The sequence below is a fragment of the Pseudophryne corroboree genome, chromosome 2 (genome assembly GCF_028390025.1).
Source record: "Pseudophryne corroboree isolate aPseCor3 chromosome 2, aPseCor3.hap2, whole genome shotgun sequence".
Classification (NCBI taxonomy): domain Eukaryota; kingdom Metazoa; phylum Chordata; class Amphibia; order Anura; family Myobatrachidae; genus Pseudophryne; species Pseudophryne corroboree.
This window is the reverse complement of record NC_086445.1, coordinates 57,936,594-57,955,410: the sequence shown is the minus strand read 5'-3', so window position 1 is coordinate 57,955,410 and position 18,817 is coordinate 57,936,594. Positions and strand designations below refer to the sequence as shown.

General features: G+C 49.6%; 1 protein-coding gene across 1 annotated transcript in view; it reads right to left on the bottom strand.

Annotated features, from left to right (window-relative positions):
* Positions 1 to 696: 696 nt before the first annotated feature.
* The window catches only part of PCF11 (PCF11 cleavage and polyadenylation factor subunit), a 51,237-nt gene continuing 33,116 nt past the window's right edge, over positions 697 to 18,817 (bottom strand). The window contains exons 15-16 of the mRNA XM_063951338.1: positions 2,334 to 2,369; positions 697 to 1,148 (exon numbers count right to left, since the gene is read on the bottom strand). Coding sequence (XP_063807408.1) covers positions 933 to 1,148; positions 2,334 to 2,369 — 252 coding nt within the window. The 3' untranslated portion in view covers positions 697 to 932. The remainder of the gene's footprint in view (positions 1,149 to 2,333; positions 2,370 to 18,817) is intronic.

Genomic DNA, 18,817 nt, shown 5'->3' with positions numbered 1-18,817 from the left:
CTCCCTGTAAGCCACCATCATCCTCCCATGGTCTTGAATTTGTGCCAGTGTACCCTAGTGGCCGACAGAAAAACAGACCTCAACCATGAGTTGCTATTGTAATGTTGAGACACTGTTTACTGCATTTAAAACATTTTAATCCACCACTCACGTTAAAATCAAAACAGCCACTCAACAAAAACAATTTAACAAGTTTATCTTGATTCAATGTATTTTTATTAGTTATTAATTAATGGCAAAATCTTTTCATACGTTGCATCTAATGCCATCAAAGTCGAACACTGAAAATAAATGGTAGGGAGGAGAAAAGGACTGGCAAAATCACTCAATCTGTATCTTGAAAGTAGAAGCCATTTTATATATGTACATGCATCCGCAACGTAAAGTTCTTCTCCAGGTACCGGTGCTTCTTCCTTAGCACAAACTTTTTTTCTTCTTCATTTTTATTAAACTTAATTTAGTCATTACCTGTATAGACTTTTACCTTTTTAGGAGTTTATAAATTAAAATTACGTGTGATCCAAACACAAGTCACTAGTCCAATACGTAACATAGGAAAAGAAATATCCAGAATGCGGATCATATAATCTTAGTACAAAAAAAAAACACTTTCCAAAATTACAATGTCAACCAAAGGAATTAAAGCACTTTTTTTTTTAAACCTTTTAATGGTGTGCATAAACATTACACTCCATGTATAGCAAAAATATTTTTATTTATAATTTACAGTCAAGTGAAAATTTTTACAACACCTCTTTCTCTGCACACATCTACAGAAGGTTTACACATTAAACTGTGCAGACATAAGAAAATTCAAATACAAAAATGTATTCAGTAACCATAACTGCAACCACGGACCCTGCCCAGGTTACAGGTCGGAGACAGTTCCTTAGCCTTTGCAGACGTTAACTGTTACGGCAGCACTGGAGAAGTTACACGGGTTCGGCGGGCTCTGGTTTGATCTCCGTTAACAAAGGTATGCTGTCACCACAACTTGTGGCGGCAAAATCAGTCGGCTCCTCCTTTACTTTAACTGCGGCATCGGGAGGGTCTACCACCTCCTCCTTAACCAGGTTTAACATTGCACTCAGTGGGTTTTCTAGGAGTGTTTTACTAGGGGATGGTGTGATGTCTAAAAAGGAGGACGTCTGTAAGAAAAGGCAAAACAGAAAAAGAAAAAAAAAATGGATTAAAATGGCACTAGCAATAGAAAAAAAAAAGTTGAGATGGACAATTTAACTGCCCCAGTAATATTAGGACTCGTTCATCTTCACAAAGAATCCCTCATGTTTGTTAAGTTATTGCTTGGTTAAACCAAGCAGAATTTAATTCAATCTGATTTATTTATTTATTTTCATTCAATTTAAAATTAGAGACTGGTAGCACAGGGGGACAGTTCTACTTGTAGCAACAGATAAAGGGAAACAGGTGCAAACTACAGATGTGCCCTCCCTCATTGTGGTTGCATAGTTTGTTAAACAGCCCTTCCTAGTAGTGAGCGTATTTAATAACGCCAAGCATCTTTGTGCTTCCCCCCCCCCACCCCCTCGAAAATGCATGATTAAAATGATATGCGGCATGGCTATATTCGGTGTGCTACTGTAGCTGTATCTGCATACAAAATGCTACATTATGGTTTTCTGGTGGGAAAAAAACCTGACGCAGAGTTGCACAGGACCTGGGGGCTCACTCATGCCAGGCATCCCGCACTGTGTTTGGCGTATAGAGGCTGGGTGTACGAGGACACCTGTATATGGCAGGTTCCACATAATCTTAAGAAAAATGGTAATTGTAAGAAGTTTCATAGCGACTGATGAGATTAGTTCTGATGTCCAATGGCGAATAACCAATGTTTCATCAGCATCGATCGATTGATTTCTTGTGGTGTAGTGCCTCGGCAGGTACTCTTTTTGACTGGCTGCTGCAGTCAATCTCCAACAGATCTATATAAAGAGTAGGTGGCAGACCACCGCCTGCTCCGTGTCACAGCAGTGTGACTCTGGACAGCTTGTGATGACGACTCAGAGAACAGAGACTTAGCAGGCGGACCTCTGCCACGCACACTTCATAATGATTCGCTGGAGACGGGCCACAGGAGCTAATCAAAACGAGTACCTGTCACACCATAAAGGCAGGCAATGCAAAGGGATAGGACAATGAAAGAAAACATTCATGTGTAATCAATGTTTTGTTACACATGGTGAAACACCAGTAACATCAATGCTGTCTTGTGACGTCCCATCCCTAGGTAAAGGGTCAGAAGACTGCAAGTGTAACTACTTACACAACTGGGATACAGTGCGCATTACCTGATCACTACAGAAGATACTTACATTTTTATAATCTTCAAAGCATGAAGGATGGTAAATCTGAAAGACACAGAGAAACCCCCCACAAATTAACCTACATAAGAAATCCATTAGTGACCAGTGTACTTTCTTATGGATACATAATATATCCCATTTATCCCAATGCAAGAACAAGAAAATAAGAATTTACTTACCGATAATTCTATTTCTCATAGTCCGTAGTGGATGCTGGGAACTCCGTAAGGACCATGGGGAATAGCGGCTCCGCAGGAGACTGGGCACAAAAGTAAAGCTTTAGGACTACCTGGTGTGCACTGGCTCCTCCCCCTATGACCCTCCTCCAAGCCTCAGTTAGGATACTGTGCCCGGACGAGCGTACACAATAAGGAAGGATTTATGAATCCCGGGTAAGACTCATACCAGCCACACCGATCACACCGTACAACCTGTGATCTGAATCCAGTTAACAGCATGATAACAGAGGAGCCTCTGGAAAGATGGCTCACAACCACAATACCCCCGATTTTTGTAACAATAACTATGTACAAGTATTGCAGACAATCCGCACTCGGGATGGGCGCCCAGCATCCACTACGGACTATGAGAAATAGAATTATCGGTAAGTAAATTCTTATTTTCTCTGACGTCCTAGTGGATGCTGGGAACTCCGTAAGGACCATGGGGATTATACCAAAGCTCCCAAACGGGCGGGAGAGTGCGGATGACTCTGCAGCACCGAATGAGAGAACTCCAGGTCCTCCTCAGCCAGGGTATCAAATTTGTAGAATTTAGCAAACGTGTTTGCCCCTGACCAAGTAGCTGCTCGGCAAAGTTGTAAAGCCGAGACCCCTCGGGCAGCCGCCCAAGATGAGCCCCTTTCCGTGTGGAATGGGCTTTTACAGATTTTGGCTGTGGCAGGCCTGCCACAGAATGTGCAAGCTGAATTGTGCTACAAATCCAACGAGCAATAGTCTGCTTAGAAGCAGGAGCACCCAGTTTGTTGGGTGCATACAGGATAAACAGCGAGTCAGATTTTCTGACTCCAGCCGTCCTGGAAACATATTTTCAGGGCCCTGACTACGTCCAGCAACTTGGAGTCCTCCAAGTCCCTAGTAGCCGCAGGTACCACAATAGGCTGGTTCACGTGAAACGCTGAAACCACCTTAGGGAGAAATTGAGGATGAGTCCTTAATTCCGCCCTGTCTGGAAGATCAGATAAGGGCCTTTACAGGATAAAGCCCCCCAATTCTGACACGCGCCTGGCCGAGGCCAGGGCCAACAACATGACCACTTTCCATGTGAGATATTTTAACTCCACAGACTCAAGTGGTTCAAACCAATGTGACTTTAGGAACCCCAAAACTACATTGAGATCCCAAGGTGCCACTGGAGGCACAAAAGGAGGCTGTATATGCAGTACCCCTTTTACAAAACGTCTGAACTTCAGGAACTGAAGTTAGTTCTTTCTGGAAGAAAATTGACAGGGCCGAAATTTGAACCTTAATGGACCCCAATTTTAGGCACATAGACACTCCTGTTTACAGGAAATGCAGGAATCGACCTAGTTGAAAATTCCTCCATCGGGGCCTTACTGGCCTCGCACCCCGCAACATATTTTCGCCAAATGCGGTGATAATGCTTTGCGGTTACATCCTTCCTGGCTTGATCAGGGTAGGGATGACTTCATCCGGAATGCCTTTTTCCTTCAGGATCCGGCGTTCAACCGCCCTGCCGTTAAACGCAGCCGCGGTAAGTCTCGGAATAGACAGGGTCCTTGCTGGAGCAGGTCCCTTCTTAGAGGTAGAGGCCACGGGTCCTCCGTGAGCATCTCTTGAAGTTCCGGGTACCAAGTCCTTCTTGGCCAATCCGGAGCCACTAGTATAGTTCTTACTCCCCTCCGTCTTATAATTCTCAGTACTTTTGGTATGAGAGGAAGAGGAGGGAACACATACACTGACTGGTACACCCACGGTGTTACCAGAGCGTCCACAGCTATTGCCTGAGGGTCCCTTGACCTGGCGCAATACCTGTCCAATTTTTTGTTTAGGCGGGACGCCATCATATCCACCTTTGGTTTTTCTCAATGGTTTACAATCATGTGGAAGACTTCTGGGTGAAGTCCCCACTCTCCCGAGTGGAGGCCGTGCCTGCTGAGGAAGTCTGCTTCCCAGTTGTCCACTCCCGGAATGAATACTGCTGACAGTGCTATCCCATGATTTTCCGCCCAGCGAAGAATCCTTGCAGCTTCTGCCATTGACTGCTTCTTGTGCCACCCTGTCTGTTTACATGGGTGACTGCCGTGATGTTGTCCGACTGGATCAACACCGGCTGACCTTGAAGCAGAGGTCTTGCTAAGCTGAGAGCATTGTAAATGGCCCTTAGCTCCAGGATATTTATGTGAAATGATGTCTCCAGGCTTGACCATAAGCCCTGGAAATTTTTTTCCTGTGTGGCTGCTCCCCAGCCTCGCAGGCTGGCATCAGTGGTCACCAGGACCCAGTCCTGAATGCCGACTCTGCGGCCCTCTAGAAGATGAGCACTCTGCAACCACCACAGGAGGGACACCCTTGTCCTTGGTGACCGGGTTATCCGCTGATGCATCTGAAGATGCGACCCGGACCATTTGTCCAGCAGGTCCCACTGGAAAGTTCTTGCGTGGAATCTGCCGAATGGCTTTGCTTCGTAGGAAGCTACCATTTTTCCCAGAACCCTTGTGCATTGATGCACTGAGACTTGGCTCGGTTTTAGGAGGTTCCTGACTAGCTCGGATAACTCCCTGGCTCTCTCCTCCGGGAGAAACACCTTTTTCTGAACTGTGTCCAGAATCATCCCTAGGAACAGAAGACGAGTCGTCGGAACCAGCTGCGATTTTGGAATATTGAGAATCCAATCGTGCTGTCGCAACACTACCTGAGATAGTGCTACACCGACCTCCAACTGTTCCCAGGATCTTACCCTTATCAGGAGATCGTCCAAGTAAGGGATAACTAAATACTCCCTTCCCTTGAAGGAGTATCATCATTTCGGCCATTACCTTGGTAAAGACCCGGGGTACCGTGGACCATCCAAACGGCAGCGTCTGAAACTGATAGTGACAGTTCTGTACCACAAACCTGAGGTACCCTTGGTGAGAAGGGTAAATTTGGACATGAAGGTAAGCATCCTTGACGTCCAGAGACACCATGTAGTCCCCTTATCACTGACCTGGTTTGGGAGTGTTGTGGACTCGGGGCTTCTTCCGATGACCGGGAAGAGGAACCGCCACTGGGTCGTAGTAGAGATGGCCGGATGTAGGTCTTCCTCATGCAGAACTAAGACGGCAGGCGGGAGGCCCAGAGGAATTCTTGTAGGTCTCCTGTAAGACAAGACTTGTAGAAATAATGAAGGCTGGGGTACTGAGATATTGGAGACACTGTGGTATTGAAGGCACTGAGGTACTGGGAGTACAGGGAGTGCTGGGAGACCCTTGGAGGCACGGAGGTGTTTGGAGGCACGGAGGTGCTTGGAGGCACGGAGGTGTTTGGAGACACCGAGGTGTTTGGAGGGACGAGGTGCTTGGAGGCACGAGGTGCTTGGAGACACGGAGGTAACTGGAGGCACGGAGGTGCTTTGAGGCGCGGAGGTGCTTGGAGGCACGGGGTGCTTGGAGGCACGAGGTGCTTGGAGGCACGGAGGTGCTTGGAGGCACGGAGGTAACTGGAGGCACGGAGGTAACTGGAGGCACGGAGGTAACTGGAGGCACGGAGGTGCTTGAGGCGCGGAGGTGCTTGGAGGCACGAGGTGCTTGGAGGCACGAGGTGCTTGGAGGCACGGAGGTGCTTGGAGGCACGGAGGTAACTGGAGGCACGGAGGTAACTGGAGGCACGGAGGTAACTGGAGGCACGGAGGTGCTTGAGGCGCGGAGGTGCTTGGAGGCACGAGGTGCTTGGAGGCACGAGGTGCTTGGAGGCACGGAGGTGCTTGGAGGCACGGAGGTGCTTGGAGGCACGAGGTGCTTGGAGACACGGAGGTAACTGGAGGCACGGAGGTGCTTGTAGGCACAGGATGCTTGGAAGCACAGGTTGCTTGTAGGCACAGGATGCTTGCAGGGACAGGATGCTTGGAAGCACAGGATGCTTGCAGGGACAGGATGCTTGGAAGCACAGGATGCTTGCAGGGACGAGGGAGCTCTGGATCATAGCTTCCACAGGAGAAACGAAGATACTCAGGCATCGGATCTCTGCCTGGTATCTGATTTTAAATTCCCCGCCCTAGCCTGATTGGCGGAGCAGGCAGGTGACGTCAGACCTGCTCCGCCTCCTTGCCCTTGCTTGTGATGGCGGCGCCCTTGCTTCCGGGAAGCCGCCGGAGAGCAGCGCCGACCCGCCGCTGAAGCCGGAGACTGACAGGGGAAGAGAGGCGCCGGGCAGACCAGGCCACCCGCAGGGACAAGCGCGGTCGCCGCTGCCCGAGGTTCGTGACAGTACCCCCTCCTCCAGGAGTGGCCCCTGGACACTTCCCGGGCTTAGTCGGATGTCTGGAGTGGAAGATCCGAATCAGACGAGGAGCCGTTACTTCAGTAGCCCCAATCCAACTTCTCTCCTCAGGTCCATAACCCTTCCAGTCCACCAAGTACTGTAATTTTTTATGAAGATAACGAGAGTCCAGAATAGCTTTGATTTCAAACTCCGCTCCAGCTTCTGCCACTACGGACGTTGGCCTTGGGAGTGCTGAGTGGAATCGATTCAGTATGAGGGGACGGAGTAGAGAAACATGGAAGGCGTTAGGTATGCGAAGATGGGCAGGCAAACCCAGTTTACAGACCACAGGATTTAAGACTTGTAGCACAGGGTAAGGACCGATGAACCTTGGAGCGAATTTCATGGTGGGCACCTTCAACCGGAGATTCCGTGTGGACAGCCATACCCTGTCCCCAACTTTATATTGAGGTGCGGCTTGCCGTTTCTTATCTGCAAAGAACTTGTACCGAACAGAAACCTGCTTAAGATTAGCATGAACCTTTCTCCAAATTTGTCCAAAGTGTCGTAGAGTGGACGCTACAGCAGGAACCTCTATTATCGGAAGGCTTGGAAATTCCGGAACACGGGGATGGAACCCGTAGTTGACGAAAAATGGTGATTCCCCAGTGGAAGAATGAAACAAATGGTTATGGGCAAACTCCGCCCAAGGCAACAACTCCACCCAGTTGTCCTGTGAAGGAGAGAGATACAACCGAAGAAAAGTCTCTAGATCTTGATTGACTCGTTCCGTTTGTCCATTTGTTTGGGGATGATAAGCCGACGAAAACTTAAGTTTAATGTGTAGAGTTGAACAAAGGGCTTTCCAAAACCTGGCGGTGAACTGTACTCCACGGTCAGAAACAATCTCTTGTGGCAACCCATGCAAACGAAAATGTTCTCGGATAAACAATAGAGCCAGTTTCGGTGCTGTCGGAAGACCAGTCAAGGGCACAAAGTGTGCCATCTTCGAAAAACGGTCAACGATAACCCAAACGGTGTTGCAACCCTTGGAACAGGGCAAGTCAGTGATGAAGTCCATGGAAATGTGAGTCCAGGGTCTCACAGGGATAGGCAGAGGACGAAGTAACCCTGCAGGAGGCAGACGAGGAGATTTATGTTGTGTACATTGGGGACATGAATTAACGCAATCTTGTACATCCTTCCTCATGGTGTTCCACCAGTAAGACCTTTGCAGAAACTTGTACATCTTCTGAGCGCCGGGATGACCGGAAAACTTGGAGTTATGGACCCACCGTAGTATTCCTGGGCGGAATCTAGCTGGTACGGACATTCTTCCAGGAGGAGGAGCTGGAGTAGTTAAAGCAGCAGAGACAGAAACTGGATTCAGAATTAAACCCCGCTCCGGAGGTTCATCCTCGTCTGTGGGAACCTGTGAACGGGAAAGCGCATCTGCTTTAATATTGAGAGTCCCGGCACGGTACTTGATAATGAACGAGAATCGGGAAAAGAAAAGTGCCCATCTCGCCTGGCGAGGATTCAAACATTGTGCGGATTTGATGTACAGTAAATTCTTGTGATCCGTGTAGATGGTAAACACATGTTTAGCCCCTTCTAGAAGATATCTCCATTCTTCCAAGGCAGATTTGATTGCCAAGAGTTCCTGGTCTCCAATAGAGTAATTTCGTTCGGCTGGAGAGAATTTACGAGAGTGGAAGCCACACGGATGTAATTTCTTATCAGAGGAATGCTGGGAGAGGACAGCCCCCACCCCGACTGAAGATGCATCAACTTCTAAGAAGAAGGGTTCCTCGAAATTTGGTTGTTGGAGAACTGGAGCCGTCGTGAAAGCTAACTTTAAGCGAGAAAAAGCTACAATGGCTTCCGGAGGCCACAAACTAGGATTAGAACCCTTTCTCGTCAGGGCAGTAATGGGTGCAACAATGGTGGAGAAACCTTTAATGAATTTCCTGTAGTAGTTCGCAAAGCCCAGGAACCTTTGTATTGCTTTCAGGGAAAGAGGCTGAGTCCAATCACGAATGGCCGACAACTTTTCCGGATCCATGCGAAGCTCCGTCCCCGAGATGACATAACCGAGGAACGGAATAGATGTTACTTCAAAGGTACATTTGGAAAGCTTGGCGTAGAGATGATTCTCTTGTAAACGGTGTAGCACCTCTTTGACTTGAGTCCTGTGTTCGACAAGATTCTTGGAAAAAATCAGTATGTCGTCCAGATATACCACAACGCTCTGATACAGCATATCACGAAAGATTTCGTTGACGAATCCCTGGAAAACCGCGGGAGCATTACTAAGACCAAACGGCATCACCAAGTATTCGTAATGCCCATCTCGGGTATTAAAGGCAGTCTTCCATTCATCCCCCTCTCGGATGCGTATAAGATTATAAGCTCCTCTCAAGTCGAGTTTTGAAAAAATGCGGGCACCACGAACCCTATCAAATAACTCTGTGATTAGTGGCAAGGGGTATTTATTCTTAATAGTAATGTCGTTTAGGCCGCGGTAGTCGATGCATGGTCTCAACCCCCCGTCCTTTTTCTTCACGAAAAAGAAGCCTGCACCAGCAGGGGAGGAAGAGGGGCGAATGAATCCCTTGAGCATATTGGACTTAATATACTCCGACATGGCTTGAGTCTCGGGAAGAGACAGAGGATATGTGCGACCACGAGGTGGCGTCTTCCCTGGGACAAGGTCAATAGGGCAGTCCCAAGGCCTGTGAGGTGGTAACAGGTCAGCAGCTTGTTCCGAAAATACGTCCTTGTACCCTTGATATGCCTCCGGAATGTGCTCTTCATCCGTTTTGGAGGTAACACGGAGCGGACAAACAGGAGTAAGACAATTAGTGTGACAAAAGGAACTCCAGGACAGAATTTGTGACGACTTCCAATCGATGTGGGGGTTATGACTTTTCAGCCAAGGCATTCCAAGAACCAGATCATGGGGCATTTCTGGGATTACCAAGAGTTCCAAATCTTCCTGATGTAGAGCCCCGACCCGCAGCTTAACTGGCCCCGTGCGCCACATTATGAGACCTTTGGAAATTCTAGTCCCGTTGATAGCCGTCAGTGAAATTGGCCGCTCGATAGGCCGTAACTTTAAACCCAAACTTTGGGCACAGAAGGAAGAAACGAAGTTCCCTGCAGCTCCGGAATCCAATAGGGCTTCACAAGACCTGGAGACTGAATTGGAGACTAGAGTTACTGGAAGCAAGCAGTCCGAAGTTGGAGAAGCTTTTGTCGTAACTCCCAGCTTGACTCCTCCGGAACAAGCTAGGTCTGCCCGTTTCCCGGACGGACTTTACAAGATTTAAGAAAATGATCTGCGGCTCCACAGTAAAGGCAGAGTTTACCCTCACGACGACGCTGTCGTTCTTCCGGAGACAGTCGGGAGCGGTTAATTTGCATGGGCTCATCTGAGCTAGGTGAGGCCACCGGCCTAGGAGTAGGATTCCGGAACCTGGAACGATCCGAACGGTTACGTTCTCTTCCACGCTCCTGCATCCGAAGATCCACCTTGACGCAAAGGGAAATCAAATCTTCTAATGGATCCGGCAGATCTCTAGTAACCAGCTCGTCTTTCAGCCGGTCGGAAAGACCGTTCCAGAAGGCAGCTCTCAGGGCATCATTATTCCAGCGTAGTTCGGAAGCAATGGTCTGGAAATGAACCACGTACTGGCCCACGGAACGGGCGCCCTGCCGAACACGGAGCAAATCGGAAGAAGCAGTGGTCATTCTGCCGGGCTCGTCGAAAATCCTTCGAAAGGACGAGATGAAGTTGGTGTAGTTGGAAACCATGGGATCAGATCGTTCCCATAATGGAGACACCCAATCCAAAGCAGAACCTTCCAACAGAGAAATAATATATGCTACCTTGGACCGGTCTGTAGGAAAGTTGTGTGCAAGTAGCTCGAAATGTACCTCGCACTGGTTCAAGAAACCACGACAATTTTTGGGATTCCCATTATAGCGGGACGGAGTAGGCAACTGAAGGCGTGGAGTGACACCGGCCGATGGTTGAACATTGCTGGCAACGGCAACTGGTGCGACTGCTGGAACAGGAGCCGGAATTACTGAGGCCAGAGACGCCTGAATCTGATCCAGACGCCCGGACAACTGCTGGAGGTACTGCATCACCTGACCTTGTGCTGCTTCCTGACTTTGCACTCGAGAAGCCAGGTTCTGGATGGCACTAGAGTCCGTGTTCCGATCCCCCGAGTCCATGTGGCCTGAGTATACTATCACTGACCTGGTTTGGGAGTGTTGTGGACTCGGGGCTTCTTCCGATGACCGGGAAGAGGAACCGCCACTGGGTCGTAGTAGAGATGGCCGGATGTAGGTCTTCCTCATGCAGAACTAAGACGGCAGGCGGGAGGCCCAGAGGAATTCTTGTAGGTCTCCTGTAAGACAAGACTTGTAGAAATAATGAAGGCTGGGGTACTGAGATATTGGAGACACTGTGGTATTGAAGGCACTGAGGTACTGGGAGTACAGGGAGTGCTGGGAGACCCTTGGAGGCACGGAGGTGTTTGGAGGCACGGAGGTGCTTGGAGGCACGGAGGTGTTTGGAGACACCGAGGTGTTTGGAGGGACGAGGTGCTTGGAGGCACGAGGTGCTTGGAGACACGGAGGTAACTGGAGGCACGGAGGTGCTTTGAGGCGCGGAGGTGCTTGGAGGCACGGGGTGCTTGGAGGCACGAGGTGCTTGGAGGCACGGAGGTGCTTGGAGGCACGGAGGTAACTGGAGGCACGGAGGTAACTGGAGGCACGGAGGTAACTGGAGGCACGGAGGTGCTTGAGGCGCGGAGGTGCTTGGAGGCACGAGGTGCTTGGAGGCACGAGGTGCTTGGAGGCACGGAGGTGCTTGGAGGCACGGAGGTAACTGGAGGCACGGAGGTAACTGGAGGCACGGAGGTAACTGGAGGCACGGAGGTGCTTGAGGCGCGGAGGTGCTTGGAGGCACGAGGTGCTTGGAGGCACGAGGTGCTTGGAGGCACGGAGGTGCTTGGAGGCACGGAGGTGCTTGGAGGCACGAGGTGCTTGGAGACACGGAGGTAACTGGAGGCACGGAGGTGCTTGTAGGCACAGGATGCTTGGAAGCACAGGTTGCTTGTAGGCACAGGATGCTTGCAGGGACAGGATGCTTGGAAGCACAGGATGCTTGCAGGGACAGGATGCTTGGAAGCACAGGATGCTTGCAGGGACGAGGGAGCTCTGGATCATAGCTTCCACAGGAGAAACGAAGATACTCAGGCATCGGATCTCTGCCTGGTATCTGATTTTAAATTCCCCGCCCTAGCCTGATTGGCGGAGCAGGCAGGTGACGTCAGACCTGCTCCGCCTCCTTGCCCTTGCTTGTGATGGCGGCGCCCTTGCTTCCGGGAAGCCGCCGGAGAGCAGCGCCGACCCGCCGCTGAAGCCGGAGACTGACAGGGGAAGAGAGGCGCCGGGCAGACCAGGCCACCCGCAGGGACAAGCGCGGTCGCCGCTGCCCGAGGTTCGTGACACCCCTTCTCTTGAATTTGAACCTCTGTATGTAAGTGTTCAAAGATTTTAGATTTAAAATCGGTCTCACCGAGCCGTCCGGCTTCGGTACCACAACAGTGTGGAGTAATACCCCTTTCCCTGTTGCAGGAGGGGTACCTTAATTATCACCTGCTGGGAATACAGCTTGTGAATGGCTTCCAACACTGCCTCCCTGTCTGCTTGTAAAGCCCCAGCGTCATGCTGAGGGCTTGGCAGAGGCGGGAGAGGGCTTCTGTTCCTGGGAACTGGCTGATTTCTGCAGCCGTTTCCCTCTCCCTCTGTCACGGGGCAGAAATGAGGAACCTTTTGCCCACGTGCCCTTATGGGAACGAAAGGACTGCGCCTGATAATACGGCGTCTTCTTATGTTGAGAGGCGACCTGGGGTAAAAACGTGGATTTCCCAGCTGTTGCCGTGGCCACCAGGTCTGAAAGACCGACCCCAAATAACTCCTCCCCTTTATAAGGCAATACTTCCATATGCCATTTGGAATCCACATCACCTGACCAATGTCGTGTCCATAACCCTCTTCTGGCAGAAATGGACAGCGCACTTACTCTTGATGCCAGTCGGCAAATACCCCGCTGTGCATCACCCATATATAGAAATGCATCTTTAAATGCTCTACAGGCAATAATATACTGTCCCTATCTAGGGTATCAATATTTTCAGTCAGGGAATCCGACCACGCCAACCCAGCACTGCACATCCAGGCTGAGGCGATTGCTGGTCGCAGTATAACACCAGTATGTGTGTAAATACATTTTAGGATACCCTCCTGCTTTCAATCAGCAGGATCCTTAAGGGCGGCCATCTCAGGAGAGGGTAGAGCCCTTGTTTTGACAAGCGTGTGAGCGCTTTATCCCCCCTAGGGGGTGTTTCCCAACGCACCCTAACCTCTGGCGGGAAAGGATATATGCCAACAACTTTTTAGAAATTATCAGGTTTTTTTATCGGGGGAAACCCACGCTTCATCACACACCTCATTTAATTTCTCAGATTCAGGAAAAATAAGAATTTACTTACCGATAATTCTATTTCTCGGAGTCCGTAGTGGATGCTGGGGTTCCTGAAAGGACCATGGGGGGGGGATAGCGGCTCCGCAGGAGACAGGGCACAAAAGTAAAGCTTTCCGATCAGGTGGTGTGCACTGGCTCCTCCCCCTATGACCCTCCTCCAAGCCAGTTAGGTACTGTGCCCGGACGAGCGTACACAATAAGGGAGGAATTTTGAATCCCGGGTAAGACTCATACCAGCCACACCAATCACACCGTACAACTTGTGATCTAAACCCAGTTAACAGTATGATAACAGCGGAGCCTCTGAAAAGATGGCTCACAACAATAATAACCCGATTTTTGTAACTATGTACAAGTATTGCAGATAATCCGCACTTGGGATGGGCGCCCAGCATCCACTACGGACTCCGAGAAATAGAATTATCGGTAAGTAAATTCTTATTTTCTCTATCGTCCTAGTGGATGCTGGGGTTCCTGAAAGGACCATGGGGATTATACCAAAGCTCCCAAACGGGCGGGAGAGTGCGGATGACTCTGCAGCACCGAATGAGAGAACTCCAGGTCCTCCTTAGCCAGGGTATCAAATTTGTAGAATTTAGCAAACGTGTTTGCCCCTGACCAAGTAGCTGCTCGGCAAAGTTGTAAAGCCGAGACCCCTCGGGCAGCCGCCCAAGATGAGCCCACCTTCCTTGTGGAATGGGCATTTACATATTTTGGCTGTGGCAGGCCTGCCACAGAATGTGCAAGCTGAATTGTATTACACATCCAACTAGCAATAGTCTGCTTAGAAGCAAGAGCACCCAGTTTGTTGGGTGCATACAGGATAACAGCAAGTCAGTTTTCCTGACTCCAGCCGTCCTGGAACATATTTTCAGGGCCCTGACAACATCTAGCAACTTGGAGTCCTCCAAGTCCCTAGTAGGTGCAAGGCACCACAATAAGCTGGTTCAGGTGAAACACTGACACCACCTTTAGGGAGAGAACTGGGGACGAGTCCGCAGCTCTGCCCTGTCCGAATGGACAAACAGATATGGGCTTTTTTGAGAAAAAAACCACCAATTTGACACTCGCCTGGTCCAGGCCAGGGCCAAGAGCATGGTCACTTTTCATGTGAGATGCTTCAAATCCACAGATTTGACTGGTTTTAAACCAATGTGATTTGAGGAATCCCAGAACTACGTTGAGATCCCACAGTGCCACTGGAGGCACAAAAGGGGGTTGTATATGCAATACTCCCTTGACAAACTTCTGGACTTCAGGAACTGAAGCCAATTCTTTCTGGAAGAAAATCGACAGGGCCGAAATTTGAACCTTAATGGACCCCAATTTGAGGCCCATAGACACTCCTGTTTGCAGGAAATGCAGGAAACGACCGAGTTGAAATTTCTTTGTGGGGCCTTCCTGGCCTCACACCACGCAACATATTTTCGCCACATGTGGTGATAATGTTGTGCGGTCACCTCCTTTCTGGCTTTGACCAGGGTAGGAATGACCTCTTCCGGAATGCCTTTTTCCCTTAGGATCCGGCTTTCCACCGCCATGCCGACAAACGCAGCTGCGGTAAGTCTTGGAACAGACATGGTACTTGCTGAAGCAAGTCCCTTCTTAGCGGCAGAGGCCATAAGACCTCTGTAAGCATCTCTTGAAGTTCCGGGTACCAAGTCCTTCTTGGCCAATCCGGAGCCATGAGTATAGTTCTTACTCCTCTACGTCTTATAATTCTCAGCACCTTAGGTATGAGAAGCAGAGGAGGGAACACATACACCGACTGGTACACCCACGGTGTTACCAGAACGTCCACAGCTATTGCCTGAGGGTCTCTTGACCTGGCGCAATACCTGTCCCGTTTTTTGTTCAGACGGGACGCCATCATGTCCACCTTTGGTATTTCCCAACGGTTTACAATCATGTGGAAAAAACTTCCCGATGAAGTTTCCACTCTCCCGGGTGGAGGTCGTGCCTGCTGAGGAAGTCTGCTTCCCAGTTTCCATTCCCGGGATGAAACACTGCTGACAGTGCTATCAGATGATTTTCCGCCCAGCGAAAAATCCTTGCAGTTTTTGCCATTGCCCTCCTGCTTCTTGTGTCGCCCTGTCTGTTTACGTGGGCGACTGCCGTGATGTTTTTCCCACTGGATCAATACCGGCTGACCTTGAAGCAGAGGTCTTGCTAAGCTTAGAGCATTATAAATTTACCCTTAGCTCCAGTATATTTATGTGGAGAAAAGTCTCCAGACTTGATCACACTCCCTGGAAATTTTTTCCTTGTGTGACTGCTCCCCAGCCTCTCGGGCTGGGCTCCGTGGTCACCAGCATCCAATCCTGAATGCCGAATCTGCGGCCCTCTAGAAGATGAGCACTCTATAACCACCACAGGAGAGACACCCTTGTCCTTGGATATAGGGTTATCCGCTGATGCATCTGAAGATGCGATCCGGACCATTTGTCCAGCAGATCCCACTGAAAAGTTCTTGCGTGAAATCTGCCGAATGGAATTGCTTCGTAGGAAGCCACCATTTTTACCAGGACCCTTGTGCAATGATGCACTGTTTTTAGGAGGTTCCTGACTAGCTCGGATAACTCCCTGGCTTTCTCTTCCGGGAGAAACACCTTTTTCTGGACTGTGTCCAGAATCATCCCTAGGCACAGCAGACGTGTCGTCGGGATCAGCTGCGATTTTGGAATATTTAGAATCCACCCGTGCTGTTGTAGCAGTATCCGAGATAGTGCTACTCCGACCTCCAACTGTTCCCTGGACTATGCCCTTATCAGGAGATCGTCCAAGTAAGGGATAATTAAGACGCCTTTTCTTCGAAGAAGAATCATCATTTCGGCCAATACCTTGGTAAAGACCCGGGGTGCCGTGGACAATCCAAACGGCAGCGTCTGAAACTGATAGTGACAGTTCTGCACCACGAACCTGAGGTACCCTTAGTGAGAAGGGCAAATTTGGGACATAGAGGTAAGCATCCCTGATGTCCCGGGACACTATATAGTCCCCTTCTTCCTGGTTCGTTATCACTGCTCTGAGTGACTCCATCTTGATTTGAACCTTTGTAAGTGTTCAAAAAAATTTTTAGAATAAGTCTCACCTAGCCTTCTGGCTTCAGTACCACAATATAGTGTGGAATAATACCCCTTTTCTTGTAGTAGGAGGGGTAATTTAATTATCACCTGCTGGGAATACAGCTTGTGAATTTTTTCCCATACTGCCTCCTTGTCGGAGGGAGACCTTGGTAAAGCAGACTTCAGGAGCCTGCGAAGGGGAAACGTCTCGACATTCCAATCTGTACCCCTGGGATACTACTTGTAGGATCCAGGGGTCCTGTACGGTCTCAGCGCCATGCTGAGAACTTGTCAGAAGCGGTGGAACGCTTCTGTTCCTGGGAATGGGCTGCCTGCTGCAGTCTTCTTCCCTTTCCTCTATCCCTGGGCAGATATGATCTTATAGGGACGAAAGGACTGAGGCTGAAAAGACGGTGTCTTTTTCTGCAGAGATGTGACTTAGGGTAAAAACGGCGGATTTTCCAGCAGTTGCCGTGGCCACCAGGTCCGATGGACCGACCCCAAATAACTCCTCTTCCTTTATACGGCAATACACCTTTGTGCCGTTTGGAATCTGCATCACCTGACCACTGTCGTGTCCATAACATCTTCTGGCAGATATGGACATCGCATTTACTCTTGATGCCAGAGTGCAAATATCCCTCTGTGCATCTCGCATATATAGAAATGCATCCTTTAAATGCTCTATAGTCAATACAATACTGTCCCTGTCAAGGGTATCAATATTTTTAGTCAGGGAATCCGACCAAGCCACCCCAGCTCTGCACATCCAGGCTGAGGCGATCGCTGGTCGCAGTATAACACCAGTATGTGTGTATATACTTTTTATGATATTTTCCAGCCTCCTGTCAGCTGGTCCTTGAGGACGGCCCTATCTATAGACGGTACCGCCACTTGTTTTGATAAGCGTGTGAGCGCCTTATCCACCCTAAGGGGTGTTTCCCAACGCGCCCTAACTTCTGGCGGGAAAGGGTATACCGCCCATAATTTTCTATCGGGGGGAACCCACGCATCATCACACACTTTATTTAAATTTATCTGATTCAGGAAAAACTACGGTAGTTTTTTCACATCCCACATAATACCCTCTTTTGTGGTACTTGTAGTATCAGAAATATGAAACACCTCCTTCATTGCCTTTAACGTGTGGCCCTAATAAGGAATACGTTTGTTTATTCACCGTCGACACTGGATTCAGTGTCCCTGTCTGTGTCTGTGTCGACCGACTAAAGTAAACGGGCGTTTTAAAACCCCTGACGGTGTTTTTGAGACGTCTGGACCGGTACTAATTGTTTGTCGGCCGTCTCATGTCGTCAACCGACCTTGCAGCGTGTTGACATTATCACGTAATTCCCTAAATAAGCCATCCATTCCGGTGTCGACTCCCTAGAGAGTGACATCACCATTACAGGCAATTGCTCCGCCTCCTCACCAACATCGTCCTCATACATGTCGACACACACGTACCGACACACAGCACACACACAGGGAATGCTCTGATAGAGGACAGGACCCACTAGCCCTTTGGAGAGACAGAGGGAGAGTTTACCAGCACACACCAAAAACGCTATAATTATATAGGGACAACCTTATATAAGTGTTTTCCCTTATAGCATCTTTTTTATATATTTCTAACGCCAAATTAGTGCCCCCCCTCTCTGTTTTAACCCTGTTTCTGTAGTGCAGTGCAGGGGAGAGCCTGGGAGCCTTCCCTCCAGCCTTTCTGTGAGGGAAAATGGCGCTGTGTGCTGAGGAGATAGGCCCCGCCCCTTTTTCGGCGGCCTCGTCTCCCGCTCTTAACGGATTCTGGCAGGGGTTAAATATCTCCATATAGCCTCCGGAGGCTATATGTGAGGTATTTTTAGCCAAAATAGGTATTCATTTGCCTCCCAGGGCGCCCCCCTCCCAGCGCCCTGCACCCTCAGTGACTGCCGTGTGAAGTGTGCTGAGAGGAAAATGGCGCACAGCTGCAGTGCTGTGCGCTACCTTTAGAAGACTGAGGAGTCTTCTGCCGCCGATTCTGGACCTCTTCTTACTTCAGCATCTGCAAGGGGGCCGGCGGCAAGGCTCCGGTGACCATCCAGGCTGTACCTGTGATCGTCCCTCTGGAGCTGATGTCCAGTAGCCAAGAAGCCAATCCATCCTGCACGCAGGTGAGTTCACTTCTTCTCCCCTAAGTCCCTCGTTGCAGTGATCCTGTTGCCAGCAGGACTCACTGTAAAATAAAAAACCTAAGCTAAACTTTCCTAAGCAGCTCTTTAGGAGAGCCACCTAGATTGCACCCTTCTCGGCCGGGCACAAAAATCTAACTGGCTTGGAGGAGGGTCATAGGGGGAGGAGCCAGTGCACACCACCTGATCGGAAAGCTTTACTTTTGTGCCCTGTCTCCTGCGGAGCCGCTATCCCCCCCCCATGGTCCTTTCA